The 16,898-nt window shown below is 37.9% G+C and overlaps 1 protein-coding gene across 6 annotated transcripts in view; it reads left to right on the plus strand.

The window, feature by feature from the left end:
- GLCE (glucuronic acid epimerase) overlaps positions 1-16,898 on the plus strand; it is a 126,884-nt gene that overhangs the window by 64,754 nt on the left and 45,232 nt on the right. Inside the window, exon 1 of one of the 6 annotated variants that reach the window (XM_030814655.1) lies at positions 12,590-13,155. The exons of the other annotated variants lie outside the window; for them this stretch is intronic. Coding sequence (XP_030670515.1) covers positions 13,153-13,155 — 3 coding nt within the window. The 5' untranslated portion in view covers positions 12,590-13,152. Of the gene's footprint in view, positions 1-12,589; positions 13,156-16,898 lie in introns of those variants that run through there. 6 annotated transcript variants of the gene reach the window in all.

The following is a 16,898-nucleotide window of genomic DNA, read 5'->3' on the forward strand; positions in this document are numbered from 1 at the left end:
TTGGTGTCTTACACATGATGTTGGGCCTGTGGATGTACAGAAGTCAGTAATTGAGGTTTGGGAACCTTTGCCCTAGATTTCACAGGATGTATGGGACCACCTGGATGTCCAGGCAGAAGTTTGCTGCAGGGACAGGGCCATCATGGAGAACCTCTGCTAGGTCAGTGCAGAAGGGAAATATGGGGTCAGAGCCCCCACACAGAGTCCCCACTGGGGCACTGCCTAGTGGAGCTGTGAGAAGAGGGCCACTGTACTCCTGACCAGAGAATTGTAGGTCCTCCAACAGCTTGCACTGTGTATCTGGAAAAGCTGCAGGCACTCAATGCCAACCTGTGAAAGCCATCAGGAGGGGGGTTGTATACTGCAAAGCCACAGGGGTGAAGCTACTCAAGGCCATGGGAGTCTACCTCTTGTATCAGCATGACCTGGATGTGAGACATGGAGTCAAAGGAGATTATTTTGAAACTTTAAGGTTTAATCACTGCCCTATTGGATTTTGAACTTGCATGTGGCCTGTAGCCCTTTTGTTTTGGCCAATTTCTCCCATTTGGAATGGGTGTATTTACCCAGTGCTTGTACCCCTATTATATCTAGGAAGTAACTAATTTTTGATTTTACAGGCTCATAGGCAGAAGGGACTTGCCTTGTCTTAGGTGAGACTTTGGACTTGGACTTTTGGGTTAATGCTGGAATAAGTTAAGACTTTAGGGGACTGTTGGAAAGGCATGATTGTGTTTTGAAATGTGAGGACATGACATTTGGGAGGGGCCAGGGGCAGAGTGATATGGTTTGATTGTGTTCCTACCCAAAATCTCATCTTGAATTGTAGTCTGAATTATACTCCCCATGTGTGGTGGGAAGGCCCTTGGGGGAAGTGATTAGATCATGGGGGCGATTCCCCCATACTGTTCTCATGATAGTAAGTGAGTTATCATGAGATCTAATGATTTTATAAGGGGCTTTCCCCTCTTCACTCATTCTTTTCTCTCCTGCCACCTTGTGAAGAAGGACGTGTTTGCTTTCCCTTCTGCCATGACTGTAAGCGTCCTGAGGCCTCCCCAGCCCTGCAGAACTGTGAGTTAAACCTCTTTCCTTTATAAATTACCCAGTCTCAAGTATGTCCTTATAGCACATGAGAATGGACTAATACAATGGGGTTATTTGGTTTTTGCTTGCTGATGTGTTTAAGTTCATTATAGATTCTGGATGTTTAGACCTTTATTGGATGCATAGCTTGTGAATATTTTCTCCCATTGTAGTTTGTAGTTTACTTCGTTGATAGTTTCTTTTGCTGTGCAGAAGCTCTTTAGTTTAATTAGGTCCCACTTGTCAATTTTTGTTTCTGTTGCAATTGCTTTTGGGGACTTAGTCATAAATTATTTGGTAAGACCAATATCTAGAATGGTACTTCCTAGATTTTCTTCTAGAGTTTTTCTTGTTTTAGGTCATACATCTAAGTCTTTATCTTGAGTTAATGTTTGTATATGGTGAAGGGAAGGGGTCCAGTTTTAATCTTGTGCCTATAGCTGGCCAGTTATCACAGCACCTCTTATTGACTAGAGAGTCCTTTCCCCCATTGTTTGTCAACTTTGTCTGGGTTTATTTGGGTTCTCTATCCTGTTCCATTGGTTAATGTGTCTGTTTTGGTAGCAGTACCGTGCTGTTTTGGTTACTGTAATCTTGTAGTATAGTTTGAAATCAAGTAGTATGATACCTCTGGCTTTGTTCTTTTTGCTTAGGATTGCTTTGGTGATTTGGGGTCTTTTATGGTTCTATGTGAATTTTAAAATAGTTTTTTGTCTAATTATGTGAAAAATGACATTGATAATTTGATAGGAATAGCATTAAAACTGTACATTGCTTTAGGTAGTATAGCTGTTTTAACAATATTCTTTCATTTATGAGCATGGAATGTTATTCCATTTGTTTGTGTCATCTCATTCCTTTATTTGGTGTTTTGTAATTCTCATTATAGAGGTCTTTCACTTCCTTGGTAAGCTTTATTCCTGGGTATTTTATTCTTTTTGTGGCTATTGTAGATGGGATTATGCACTTAATTTGACTCTAAGCTTGGACATTATGGGTGTATAGAAATGCTACTAATATTTGTACATTGATTGTATATCCTGAAATTTTACTGGAGTCATTTATCAGTTCTAGGAGCCTTCTGGTAGAGTCTGTAGGGTTTTCTAGGTATAGAATTACATAGTCTGTGAAGAGAGATAGTTTGACTTCCTCTCTTTCTCTTTGGATGCCTTTTGTTTCTTTCTCTTGCCTGATTGCTCTGGCTAGGACTTGCAGTACTGTATTGAATAGGATTGGTGAGAGTGGGCATCCTTTTTATGTTTCAGTTCTCCAGGGGAATGTTTCCAGCTTTTGCCCTTTCAGTATGATGTTGGTTGTGGGTTTGTCATATATGGCTCTTATTTCCTTTAGAGGTATGTTCCTTTAGTGCCTAATTTGTTGAGGGTTTTCATCGTGAAAGGATGTTGAATTTTATTGAAGGCCTTTTCTGTGTCTATTGATATGATCATGTTCTTTTTGTTGTTAATTCTGTTTATGTGGTGAATCACATTTATTGATTTGCATGTGGTGAATCACATTTATTGATTTGCGTATGTTGAACCAACCTTGCATCCCAGGAATAAAGCCTACTTGATTGTGGTGAATTAACTTTTTAATGTGCTGCTAGTTCAGTTTGCTAGTATTTCATTGAGGATTTTTGTGTCTGTATTCATCAGGAATACAGGTCTGAAGTTTTCTTTTTTCCTTGTGTCCCTGTAGGGCTTTTATATCAGCATGATGCTAGCTTCATAGAATGAGTTAGAGAGGAGTCCCTTCTCCTCAATTTTTTGGAATAATTTTAGTAGGATTAGTACTAGCTCTTCTTTGTCCATCTGGTACAATTCACCTGTGAATCTATTTGATCCAGGGCTTCTTTTGATTGGTAGTTTGTTGTTGTTGTTGTTTTTAATCACTGATTCAATTTCAGAACCCATTATTGGTCTACTCAGGATTTTCACTTCTTCCTGGCTCAATCTTAAAAGCCTGTGTGTTTCCAGGAACGTATCCATTTATTCTTTGTTTTCTAGTTTGTGTGCATAGAGCTGTTCATAATAGTCTCTGAGGGTTTTTTGTATTTCTGTGGGGTTAGTTGACATGCCAGCTTTGTCATTTCTAATTGTGTTTATTTGGATTTTCTTTTTTCTTTATTAATCTAGCTAGCAGTCTAACAATCTTGTTTAATCTTTTGAAGAACCCACTTTGGTTTCATTGATCTTTTCTATAGATTTTTACATTTCAGCTCTGATTTTGGTTATTTCTTTTCTTCTGCTAGCTTTGGTGTTCACTTACTCTTGTTTTTCTAGCTCCTTTAGGTGTGACATTAGGTTGTTAATTTGAGATCTTTGTAATTTCTTGATGTAGGCATTTGTCACTTTAAACCTTCCTCTTAACAATGCTTTAGCTGGCTGGGTGCGGTGGTTCACGCCTGTAATCTCAGCACTTTGGGAGGCCAAGGTGGGCGGATCACGAGGTCAGGAGTTCAAGGCCATCCTGGCTAACATGGTGAAACCCCGTCTCTACTAAAAATACAAAAAAATAAGCCAGGCATGATGTTGGGTGCCTGTAATCCCAGCTACTCGGGAGGCTAAGAGAGGAGAATCGCTTGAACCCCAGAGGCGGAGGTTGCAGTGAGCTGAGATCGCACCACTGCACTCCAGCCCAGGTGACAGAGTGACACTCCTCTGAAAAACCAAAATCAATGCTTTAGCTGTTTCCCAAAGATTCTGTTATGTTGTGTCTCTGTTTTCATTAGTTTCAACTAACTTTGTGATTTCTGCCTTAATTTTGTTCTTTACCCAAAAGTCATTTCAGAGCAGGTTGTTTAACTTCCATGCAATTGTATGGTTTTGATAGATCTTTTTGGTATTGATTTCTGTTTGTATTGTGCTGTGGTCTGAGAGTGTGGTTGGCATGATTTCGATTTTTTTTTAATTTGTTGAGACTTTCTTTATGGTCCAGCATGTGGTGAATCTTTTAGAGTATGTGCTGTGTGCAGATAAGAAGAATGTATATTCTGTTGTTGGATGGAGTGTTCTGTAGATGTTTACTAGGTCCAATTGGTCAAGTATCGTGTTTAAGTCCAGCATATCTTTGTTTGTTTTCTGCCTTGATGATCTGTCCAATGCTGTCAATGTTTTTTTTTTTTAAATCCCCCAGTCTTACTGTGTGGTTGTCTAAATCTCTTTATAGATCTCTAAGAACTTGTTTTATGAATCTGAGTGCTCCAATGTTTAGTTTATATATATTAAGGATAGTTAAGTGTTCCTCTTGTATTGAACTTTTATCATTATGTAATACTCTTTCTTTGTCCTTTTTGATCATTGTTGGTCTAAAATCTGTTTTATATGATACAGGGATAGCAACCCCTGCTCTTTTTTTTTTCCACTTGCCTGATTTTTCTGTACCCCTTTACTTTGAGCCTGTGAGTGTTGTTACTTGTGAGATGGGTCTCTTGAAGACAGCAGACAGTTGGTTTCTGCTTCTTTATCCAACTTGCCACTCTATGCCTTTTAAGTGGAGCATTTAGCCCATTTATGTTCAGAGTCAATATTGATAGGTGAGGATTTGATCCTGCTGTGCTATTAGCTGGTTATTATGTAGACCTGATTGTATAGTCGCTTTATAATGTCAGTAGGCTATGTGCTTAAGTGTGTTTTTGTGATGGCAGGTATTGTTCTTTCATTTCCATGTTTAGCACTCCCTTTAGGACCTCTTGTAAGGCAGGTCTAGTGGTAATTAATTTAGCATTTGCTTGTCTGAAAATAACTTCTTCTTCACTTATGAAACTTAGTTTGGTGGGATATGAAATTCCAGTTTCTTCTGTCTTCCAAGGTTTCTGCTGAAAGGTCTGCTGTTAGCCTGATGGAGTTCCCTTTGTAAGTGACCAGCCTTTTCTCTCTAGCTCCCTTTAAAATTGTTTATTTCATGTGGACCTTGGAGAATCAGATGACTGTGTGTCTTGAGGATGATTGTCTTGCATAGCAATCTCACAGAGGTTCTCTGAATTTCTTGAATTTGCATGTCAACCTCTCTAGTGAGATTGAGATTTTCCTGGACTATATCCTCAAGTATGTTTTCCAAGTTGCTTGCTCTCTCTCCACTTTCAGGAATGCCAGTGAGTCGTAGGGTTGGTCTCTTTATATAATGCCATATTTCTTGGAGGTTTTGGTCATTTTTTAAAAGTATTTTTTATTTCTGTGTTTTATGTCTGCCTGTGTTCCTTCAAAGGAGCAGTCTTCAAGCTCTGAGATTCTTTCTTCAGCTTGGTCTATTCTGTTTTTAATGCTTCCAGTTTTATTTTGAAATTCCTGTAATGAATTTTTCATTTCTGGAAGTTCAGTTTAGTTCTTTCTTAAATGGTTACGTCATCTTTCAACTCTGGGATCATTTTACTGCTTTCCTTGGATTGGGTTTCAACCTTCTCTTATTTCTTGATGAGATTCCTTGCCATCTAGACTCTGAATTCCTTGTCTGCCATTTCAGCCATTTCAGTCTGGTTAAGAACCATTGCCAGGGAGCAAGTATGATCATTTGGAGGTAAGAATATGCTCTGGCTTTTAGAGTTGCCAGAGTTCTTGTGCTGGTTCTTTCTCATTGGTGAGGGCTGATGTTCTTTTTTCCTTTGAAGTTGCTGTCCTTCGAATGGGACTTTTTGTTTTTATGATCTTTATTGCCCCAAGGGTTTGACTGTGGCACAAGTTGCATGTGGTTGAATGGCTTTGTTTCTGAATGCTTTCAAAGGGCCAAGGTTCAGCTTTACACTCATGGGCTGCATGCTCTAACTCTGGGTGGCCTGGACCAAGTCCACAGCTTTGTCCACTGGTCCCTGGAAGCTGAGCCCAGGCTGGGCTAGAGGGTCTGAGGTACTCCCAGACTGCTGACAACAGCATTCCATAAGGTATGGCAGCACAGGTCCATGGGCTTAAGTGCTCCTGTGGGAGCATTGCAGGTGGGAGGCATTCTGGCAGGGGCACCATGGGTGGGAGGCAGGGGTGGTGGAGGCACCACGGGCAGGAAGTGCCCCAGCAGGATAGTCGAGGCTGTGCTGTGTGTAGGCACAACCAGACAGGGACTATGCGAGGGGCTGGTGGACAGCAGGGTGCACAGATCAGGCTCACCCTGGTCCCACAGGAAAGAAAGCCCTGTTCTCTCCAGGTCTGGCAGCTTACACAGGTCAGAGCCACCCCTTCCTAAGGAGCTGTTTAGGGCCTTGAACATATCCTGGCACTTGGCAACCCTGTGTGGGGTTCCCAGTTTCCTCCCCCTTCAGTCCTGGCATCTGGGTCATCTCTCTAACCTCTTTCAGTTTGATTTCTCAGATGATCTGTCTGGATTATGCTGGTTTAGTTGATACTCTGGTCTATCTCAGTGGGAGAAGTTATTTCTGGCTATGTCTAGTCAGCCATCTTGTTTGGGTCCTCTGCAACTGATTTCTGTTCATATCCTGCTCCTTTGCTGAATTCATAGTTGATTTTTTTTATAGTGAAAGGTTTAAAATAATTTCACATTCCCTTTTGTGTATTTTCTATAGCTACTTTCTTTGTGGTTACCATGGGATTACAATTAACATCCTAGGTTATAACACTCTAATTTGAGCTTATAAAAGTTTAACTTCAATAATATCCAAAAATCCTGCTCATCTACAGCTTTCTTCCCACACCTGTCAGTTGTTGGTGTCACAAATTACATCCTTATACATTATGTACCCACAAACAAACTCTTAAATGCATTAGTCTCTTAGGTTGTATAGAAAACAAAAAGTGAAGTTACAAACCATTATTACAGTAATAGTAGGTTTTATAATTGCCCGTGTAGTTACCTTTATTGAGATATTTATTTCTGGTGTTCTTTCATTTTACCTTATAGGTTTCCCTTGATCATTTCTTGCAGGGCAGGTCTAGTGGTAATGAATTCCTTCAGCTTTTATTTATCTAGGAATATCTTAATGTCTCCTTCACCTTTGAAGGACACTTTTGCTGGATATAGGATTCTTGTTTGACAGATTTTTTTGTTTGTTTGTTTTCCTTCTAGCACATTGAATATGTCAACCCACTGCCTCTGGCCTCCAAAGTTTCTGATGAGAAACATGATGATAACCTTCTTGAGAGTCTCTTGTATATGATAAGTCTCTTTCTTACTGATTTTAAGATCCTCACTTTGTCTTTGGCTTTTGATAGTTTCATTATACTATATCCCAGTATGGGTCTCTGAGTTCATGCTACTTGGAGTTTGTTGAGCTCCTGGGATGTTTATACTCATGTCTTTCATCAAACTTTGGAAGTTTTTCATCATTATTCATGTAATCTCTTTGCCTCTTTCTCTTTTCTCCTCCTTTTGAAACTCCCACAATGTATATACTCATCCAGTTGATGGTGTCCCACAGATCTCTTAGATTCTCTTCATTTTTCTTCAGACTTTTTTTTTCTGTTCCTCAGAGTCATAGTTGCAATTGTCCTATCCTGAAGTTAGCTGATTCTTCAGCCTGCTCAGATATGCCTTTGAAACTGTATAGTGAATTTTTCATTTTGTATTTTTCAGCTCCAGAATTTCTCTTTGGTTCTTTTTTAGGTTCTGTAGCTCTATTGATATTTACACGTTTTTCATACATCATTTTCTTGATTCTGTCTGCATCCTCCGTTAGTTCTTTGCACATCTTTAAGACAGCATTTTTAGAGCTATGGTAGATTTGCCATCAGGTCTGTTTCAAGGACAATTTCTATGATTTATTTTTTGCCTTTGAATGTGCCATACTTTCCTGTTTCTTTGTATGCCTTGTGATTTTCTGTTGTTGTTGAAAACTAGACATTTAAATCTATTAATGTGATAAGTCTGGAAATCAGATTTTCTCCTTTCACTAGGGCTTGTTGTTTTAGTATTATTTTTGTTTATTGTTTTTGGTTTTTGTAGACTGGGTAAGGAAACAGGGATCAGCCTATGTCAGGGATAGAAATATAAACTTAAGGTCTTCCCAGGTATTTTCTTTGCATCTTTTCCTGGGCATGCATGATCATTTTCCAATTTTGTCCATATTTACAGTTGTTTTTGAATGTCCCAGTCTTTAATATCTGGCTCCCAAAAGGAGAAAAAGAGAAAAATAAATACAGGAAGAAAAATTGGCTCTGGCCCTTTAACTTCTCTGGAAGTCATTTCAGGGGAGCAGAGGGGCTCTTGCAACACTGGGAGGAGGTGCAACAACAATGGCTGGCACCCTCTTTGATTACACCCATGTGATCTTTGGCAACAATCAGTGATCAGAGTACAGATCTCTATACTTGGAGGACAAGGTCCTTTTTGCCGTGGGCTCCTGCAAGCTTAGTACAAACTGCTCCAGGAGCACATGCACAGCTGCCTGCCAGGGAGCTAGGAGTGGAGGATGGCTTACTGCAACTGTGTTAAGAGCTGAAAATGACCCAAATTAATGCACTTTATCATTTAGTCCTTCTCTTGGAAGTTGCAAGCCTTCAGTGGACTACAGAGTTCCAAGATAGTTACTTGAGACAGGTTCTGCCAGTGCAGTTGTTGTCTAAGTTGGAAGACAGATTCCTGGTGGTTCCTACTTTGTCATCTTTCTTGAATCCCTCTGTGATTTCTTATGGCAGAAATTATGTTAATAGTAAACTCAACATAAGTGATATAGTTTTTTGGTTCTTAATAAATTAGGTTTTTGCTTTTTGTGTTTAGAATGGCAGACCAAGGTAACTATGCTTGTGGTTTTATGGCTTATGGTACTACATATACCCATAGTGATATAATATGTCTAAAAAGGTATGATTCTTGGTATTAGGAATAAAAGGCTTCATTAGCCAAATATTTTAAAGCTGTTTTTTTTTCTTTTTTGCAGGGCAGAGGTGGAGAGGGGTTAGATGATTTCATCTACCCTACAGTTGGCATAATAAAGAGTAAGCCCTTAGTTTTGGGAATGTATGCAGTAAGCTAGGCATCCTTGCATCAGCTCTCATAGAAGTGTCTGTCCTCTTAGTTTTCAGTAAACATTAGGATATACCAGGACTTACATTCTGTACCACAGAGTTCAGCATTCAATTAAATATGGTCTTATATCATAGTCTAAATAATTTGTTAATAATTATAAGGTTTTGAGGGGCAGTTGTTATGCCTCTTGTTTGTACACACAGTGCCTAGTAGGTATTCAGTAAACACTTGTTGATTAGGTTATCATGTATAAGCAATAATTTTTTTGTGGAATAATGAAGGTCTTGAAACTTGAGTAGACATTAGACTGAAAGTATGCACAACTCCCTGTGAATTATGCATAAATTTATAGATTTGAACTTTGACTTGCGTACTAAGGATTCTTTTACTGTTTTTAGAGTGGTAATGCTGATATTTCCTAACATTTACTGAGTACTTTCTCTGTTCCTGGCATCGATCTAAACAATTTACGTACAATAACTCATTTAATACTACCTTATGAAGTATTCTTTAAATCCATATGGTATATGAGGAAACTAAGATATAAACAAGTTAAATCTTTTCTTAAATACACAGAGTTAATAAGTGATAGAGCCAGGATTCAAATCCAGAAAAAAACAGCTAAAAGCCTACATCCTTAACTTCTATGTTATACTGCCTCCCAGTGTTACGTATATGACGTTTCCAATTTTTATTGGATTTAAGGGCCTAAATTCATCAAACCTCACTCCTCTAAACACACACACGCGCGCGCGCGCACACACACACACACACACACACACACACACCTATTTTAATCCTTTGTTATTAGATACAGTTATTAGACCATCTTGGGATCATGGCGTTTTTCTGTAACTTAAACTACCTACCTTTAGGTGAATTCAGTTAGAATTGAGTATTTGACACAAATATTACTTCTATTCCAGATTATGAACATTTCAAAACTCTATTTCATGAGTAATAAACATGATTTTGGCAATATTCCAAACACTGCTGTTGTTGGAAGTGTTAGGCTAGATAGAATTCTGAGTACTTTATTAAGTTAAGTAGACACTGACAGGAATATTTTTATAAAGATCTGATAAGCCTTCTGGTCTGTATAAACCCAGTCTGTCCTACAAGTGTACAAATGCAGAAGATAGCAAAATCTGAGAAATGTTATAGTCAATCAGTCACTCCTAAAATGTAGGTTTTTACTTTGTCCATAGTGTTTATTGCAAAACAGCATAGGAATAATGGGGTCTTAAGAGTAAAGCTCAGTTGCCAAATAGGAAAGCTTATACTAAAATGGATTCCAATTTCTTAGTGAAAATCAAAACTTGATTTCATAGAAAGTATAAGAATTTCATGTTCACGAACATCCCTAATCCATAAATCAAGACTTTTAATATGGATTTCATCTCTTCAGACAGAGTGAGCTTGCTTGCTTGCTTTTTTTTTTTTTTTTTTTTGAGACCTAATTTTTCTCTTGTCACCCAGGCTGGAGTGCAGTGGCATGATATCGGCTCACTGCAACCTCTGCCTCCCAGCTGGGTTCAAGCGATTCTCCTGCCTCAGCCTCCTGAGTAGCTGGGATTACAGGCGCCCACCACCACACTCAGCTAATTTTTGTACTTTTAGTAGAGATAGAGTTTCGCCATGTTGTCCAGGCTGGTCTCGACCTCCTGACCTCAGATGATCCACCCGCCTCGGCCTCCCAAAGTGCTGGAATTACAAGTGTGAGCCACCGTGCCCAGCCAAGCGTGAGCTTTCTAATTAGTATATTCTTGAGTCGGATGTCAGTAGGGAAAAATGTGTATGTGTATAAAATATATATAATTATTGCCTAACTAAATCAAGAATGATTTATTGTTTAAATGTAATTTGAGTCAGTGGACCATGTGTAAGAGAGAAATTTTTGCTAAGTCACTAAGATTATGGGGAATATTTGTTACAACCCCAGGCCTAGATTATCCTGACTAATTAATACCCTGTAGAAAGGGTATCCAGATAATCATTAGAGACCCCTATTTGTATTGGAGAGAGAACATCAGTATTAGTGAAGCCCTATGATAACTCAAGTCACTAGTCTTAAATATGATTTGTTCAATGTAGAGCTGATACTAGAGTAGGTGTGTCAGAGAAAGCTTTTTAAGTATGCACAAAAACACAGTATTTGTTAGAATGAACTGTTAGATAACTAAATCAGGAGAGTCATCAACTTTCTTTTTTCATATGACAGAAAAAAAATTAGATAATCTTTTTTGAGTGAATGCTGTGAGCCAAACATAAACCTTGCAAGAAGCAGCAAGGTCTGCAAGTATAGCTAAACCATTTAAAAAACAGTCTTTGTGTGCAGCAAACTTGGGCATATATGCTGACCTTATACTGATAATTTCAGTTTTGTTCTCACCCTTTGTTGGTTGTCCATGATAGAGTTAAATATGACTGATTAATCTGTATGGTTATAAAAGCACATTAAGGAATATAGGTTTAGTATGGTAGTATTAATCCCTTTTGTATTTTTATACATGAGAAAATTCTGCCTTTATTTTTATGAGCTTATGTGGAAACTGGGTAAGGTAAACAATGATACGTAAGAATATGACTGCTAGTAGAAGTAAATGTAGGTAAGTTGCATGTTATCTAGGAAGAGTTATTAGAGTACTGAAAATTGTCACATAAAGTATTTTCAGTTGATCTGCTAATAGATGCATTGAAAGCTAGCATTTGACATTTAAGCCTACTCTTAAAATAGTAGAGAAAGCTAGGAGGAAAGTTTTTCTTCTCCAAGGCATTATGTTCTTTCTGTACTGAAGTGTTATGCTTTTCCTTCCCATAATCTGTCTGATAACATTTTTATTTTCTACATATCTTCTTTGTATTTTATAGCACTGTGAGGAACTATAAGTTGTCAAAACCAGTATGTATGGAAGAGTGACAAAGTGTAAATATATAGATGAACTATATTAATTGTATCAAACAATTTTTATGAGCTCTAAAATGCATGTGGAATTAAAACTCATGATATCAGCAACTCAAAAAGTGGGAAGGGTATACATGAAGTGTTTTAAGGTCTTAGAGTTAGCTATAAAGTGATAGAAGTACTGATTTGTATTAGACTGTAATTAGCAAGGATGGTTTTAATCATAAACAGTAAAAGAATGTATTAGCTAGCAAAAGAAATTGAATAATGAAAACTACTTGATAAAATCAAAAGAAGGGAAGAGAGAAGAGAAAGAATATAAAACAGGTTAATTGGAAGAAACAAACAATAGGCTAATGGATAAAATTTAAAATATATTAATGACATCAAATGTAAATGGTTTAAATATTCTAGTTAAAGACAAATTTGTTTGAAAAATTTGGAAGACTAAATTTCTTTCTTTTGAGTCAGAATCTTGCTGTGTTACCCCAGCTGGAGTGGCACGATCTCGGCTCCCTGCAACCTCTGCCTCCTCGGCTCAAGTAGTTCTCCCACCTCAGCCTCCCAAGTAGCTGGGACTACAGATGCATGCCACCACACCTAGCTAATGTTCTTTATTTTTTGTAGAGACAGAGTTTTGCCATGTTGCCCAGGCTGGTCTCAAACTCCTGAGCTCAAGCGATTTGCCCACCTTGGCTTCCCAAAGTGCTGGGATTATAAATTTCTTTAAAACCAAAATATATTTCATTTTCAAGGGATACATGTTACATATAAGAACACAAAAAGGTTGAAACTAAAAGGATTAAAATATACCATGCAAATGCTAATCAAAGGAAAGCTGAAGAAGCTATGCAAATATCAGGCAAAGTAGACATAAGGCAAAAAGCAATACTAGACATAAAAAAGGTCATTTCATAATAATATAAAAGGTCCGTACACTGGAAAGACATAATAATTCTAAATTCGTGTGAACTTAATAATTTGGCTTTAAAGATATAAAGCAAAATATGACAGAGCTAAAATGAGTGTGGCCACAAATTTAATTTCTCTAGAAGCTAAACCAGAGAGTCTAGCTGTGTGATTTAGAACAAATGAAGTGAGCCCACAATGTTTCCAGGCCATAGCACAGGGAGAGGGAACCCAAACAGCTCAGGAATTACACAGGTTTGAGTTTGGGGTTCAGAGATGACAAGGAATGAAAATTATGTCAGATGGAAATTTGCATCTACAAAAATAAATGAAGAGCCCTGGAAATGGTGAGTGTATATGAATAGATATGAAAGTCTTTTTTCTCTCATTTAAGAAACTTTTTTCTTAAAGATAATTGCTTAAAACAAGACTAATAATATGTTATGGAATTTTTCACGTAAGTGGAGGTTTTTTTGTTTTTTTAAAGCAGTATAGTTAATATACCAGTAGTGGAGATAAAATGGAATTATGAAAATTACTTACTGAACAATGACAAAAAGAAAAAAAAGTGACCAAGAAAAGATGAGACAAATAGTAAACCAATAGCTAGATAGCAGATATATACCCAATCATTGCAATAATCACATTAAATGTAAATGGTCTAAATACCATTAAAAAATGGAGATTATCTAATTTGATTTTTAAAAAATTTCATTTACATATTGTCTACAAAAACTCACATTGAATATAAAAACACAGGTTAATAGTAAACAGATGAGGCTGGGTGCGGTGGCTTATGCATGTAATTCCAGCACTTTGGGAGGCAGAGGAGGGTGGATCACTTGAGGTCAGGAGGTTGAGACTAGCCTGGCCAACATGGTGAAACCCCATCTTTATGAAAAATTTAAAAAAATGAGCTGGGCATGGTGGTGGGCACTTGTAATCCCAGCTACTCAGGAGGTTGAGGCAGGAGAATCGCTTGAACCCAGAAGGCAGAGGTTACGGTGAGCCGAGATCGTGCCACTGTACTCCAGCCTGGGTGACAGAGAGAGACTCCATCTTGATTTAAAAAATAAATAAATAAACAGATGAAAAAAGATATACCATGTAGACACTAATGAAAAGAAAACAGGAGTTCCACAATTAGTATCAGATAAAGTAGATTTTAGAGCAAGAAGTATGAAGGACATTTGATAATATAAAAGGGGTCAGTTTACCAAGAGTATATAGTGGTCTTAAACATGTAGGCCCCTAATAATGGAGCATTAAAATAGATGAAGGAAAATTAATAGAATTCAAAGGAGAAATAGACAAATATACAATTATAATTGGGGTCTGCAACATTATTTCTCAATAATTGATTCAGTTGAACTGTAGTCTACCACAAGAGGCATGATTTATCCTTGTTACATTAGTTTTAATGTTTCCATTCTAATTGGGAGTTGCTCTCTCGTTAGCTAAAAGATTATTCCTGCTAACCCTGATTATCAAAGTAGTGTTAAAGTGCACATTCTATTCTAAGTATCAACAACCAGAGGTCAGTAAAAATAGCAAATACTTATTGGGGCTTACTAATTTCTAGATGTATTTGTGTCCTGTTGTTACTATAGCAAATTACCACAACCTTAGTTGCTTATAACAACACAGATTTATTTTACAGTTCTGGAGATCAGAAGTTCAAAATGCATATCACTGGGCTAAAATCAAGGGGCCAGTAGGATTATATTCCTTCTGGAAGCTGTAGTGGGGATCTGTTCCTTGCATTTTCTAACTCCTAGAGGCTGTCTGCATTCCTTGGCTCGTGGCTCCCTCCTAAAGAAGTAAAAAGGCCTGTATTTCAGATGGAATACTTGATCTGTGTAATCCATCAAGTAGATTAAACCACTTTTTTGGTTTATTGAAACAAGACCATGAAAGTAAAGTTTTGAAAAAGAAAACAAATTTTCAATTCGAATCCCCTTTGCAATTCTGACGACAGTTTTTCTTCTGGTGCTCTGCTGAGGTATGGGTAAGCAGGGGTGAGACAGATTTTATTATACTTTAGACTTTTGAAGACAAAATATCTAATTTTACCAAGTTTTTATGAGCAGCCAGAGATTTTGCCTTTGCTACCTAGTGTTTTTTGTCCAGTCATTTTTTTTTTTTTTGAGACGGAGTCTCGCTCTGTCGCCCAGGCTGGAGTGCAGTGGCCCGATCTCGGCTCACTGTAAACTCCGCCTCCTGGGTTCACGCCATTCTCCTGCCTCAGCCTCCTGAGTTGCTGGGACTACAGGCACCCGCCACCACGCCCAGCTAATTTTTTGTTGTTTTAGTAGAGACGGGGTTTCACTGTGTTAGCCAGGATGGTCTCGATCTCCTGATCTCGTGATCCGCCCGCCTCGGCCTCCCAAAGTGCTGGGATTACAGGCGTGAGCCACCCGGCCTTGTCCAGTCATTCTTAAAAATCACATGTTAAGTCAGTTGATGGACTATTCCCTGAGCACTTGGCAATATCCTCAGCAAATGCCCTCATTTCATTTTTTTGTTGTTGTTTGTTCTTTAGATCTTAAAGGACTTTTTGATATTTTTATATATGCCTATGAGTTTTTCCTGTTTAGGATATACATGTGATTCAGATATCTATCTATCTATCTTTTTTTTTTTTTTTAATCTGGCACGGAGTATTGCCCTGTCACTCAGGCTGGAGTGCAGTGGTACGGTCTCGGCTCACTGCAACCTCCGACTCCTGGGTTCAAGCAGTTCTCCTGCCTGAGCCTCCCAAATACCTGGGATTACAGGTGCACACCACCATGCCTGGCTAATTTTTGTATTTTTAGTAGAGACAGGGTTTCACCATATTGGCCAGGCTGGTCTTGAACTCCTAACCTTGTGATCCACCTGCCTCGGCCTCCCAAAGTGCTGGGATTACAGGCCCAAGCCACCACCCCTGGCCTTAGATTTTTATATATACTTTTGGATGGAGTAAAGTAGGCTATTGTCTGAGTGATTATAGTTTCCTTTTATTTGCAAGAAAATAATTTTAATTATTTGAGAATGAACAACTTCCTGTGTCTGGTATGTTAATGAGTGAAGCCATAGTGTCAGTCTGGTAGGAGAGTATGGTAGAATAGTCATTAATGCCTTTCTAACATCTAGTGCTAATCTAGGACTAATATTATGTTCTTAGTAATCAGTGATACTTTCAGGCAATGGCTCCTGAGATACATATTGTGTTATATTACGAAATGTCTTCCTAGGAACAAAAGTCTTGATTAGTCACTTGGTTTTATGGGATTGATATGACTACATGAATCATGTGTATGTGTGTGTGTGTGTGTGTATATTAATATGTCCGTATGTTCTTACTCCTGAGTTATTTGTCATGAAAATAGAAATCATTGAGTTATGCCTTTATTTTGCCAGTTGTCTAAAATATTTCAAGTACTTTTTAAAAAATTGATGCATTGCTTTCCAGTTTTTATTGTTGCAGAGCTTGGAACAATTGTACTTCCTAAACTAGCTGCAGCTTCTTACAGGGAAAAAATAAGTGTTTAGAATAGCAGAGTAGAATTTGAGGGGGGAATTATATTCATATAATTTGTTTATATGTATTCTAGAAACAATTAGACAATTAAATAGAAAACAAGGGGGAAAAATCTATCCACACATGGCTTCTTCTCTCAAGGAGTTTATTTTTTGACATAAATGCAACAGCAAGGACGTGTAAGACATTTATCCTTGAGAGTAAGCTTTTGATTAGTCTAATATCATAGACTAAATGAGAGTATTTCTGTTTGGGTGGAGAATATGCTGTTTTGGGAGGAGCAGCAGACAGTAGGAAAGGAGCCAAGAATACACAATTGAGAAACAGTTTTCTAACAGTGTAAGATGACTTACTTGACATTTATTATTAAAGATTGTAGAATATTCATATTGGGCATTTTAGGATAGTTTCCCATTTTCCCAGAAAGGCTGAAAGAGGGCATACTGGCTTAAAATTTCATAGTCATCTTAAGGGGTTCCTTTCAGAAAAAAAGTATGTTCAAAGTGGACATATTTAACTTTTGGGTGCTCTATAACCTCTAAGGATTTAGGTGTAAAGTATGTGAAA

This window comes from Nomascus leucogenys, chromosome 6 (genome assembly GCF_006542625.1).
Source record: "Nomascus leucogenys isolate Asia chromosome 6, Asia_NLE_v1, whole genome shotgun sequence".
NCBI lineage: Eukaryota > Metazoa > Chordata > Mammalia > Primates > Hylobatidae > Nomascus > Nomascus leucogenys.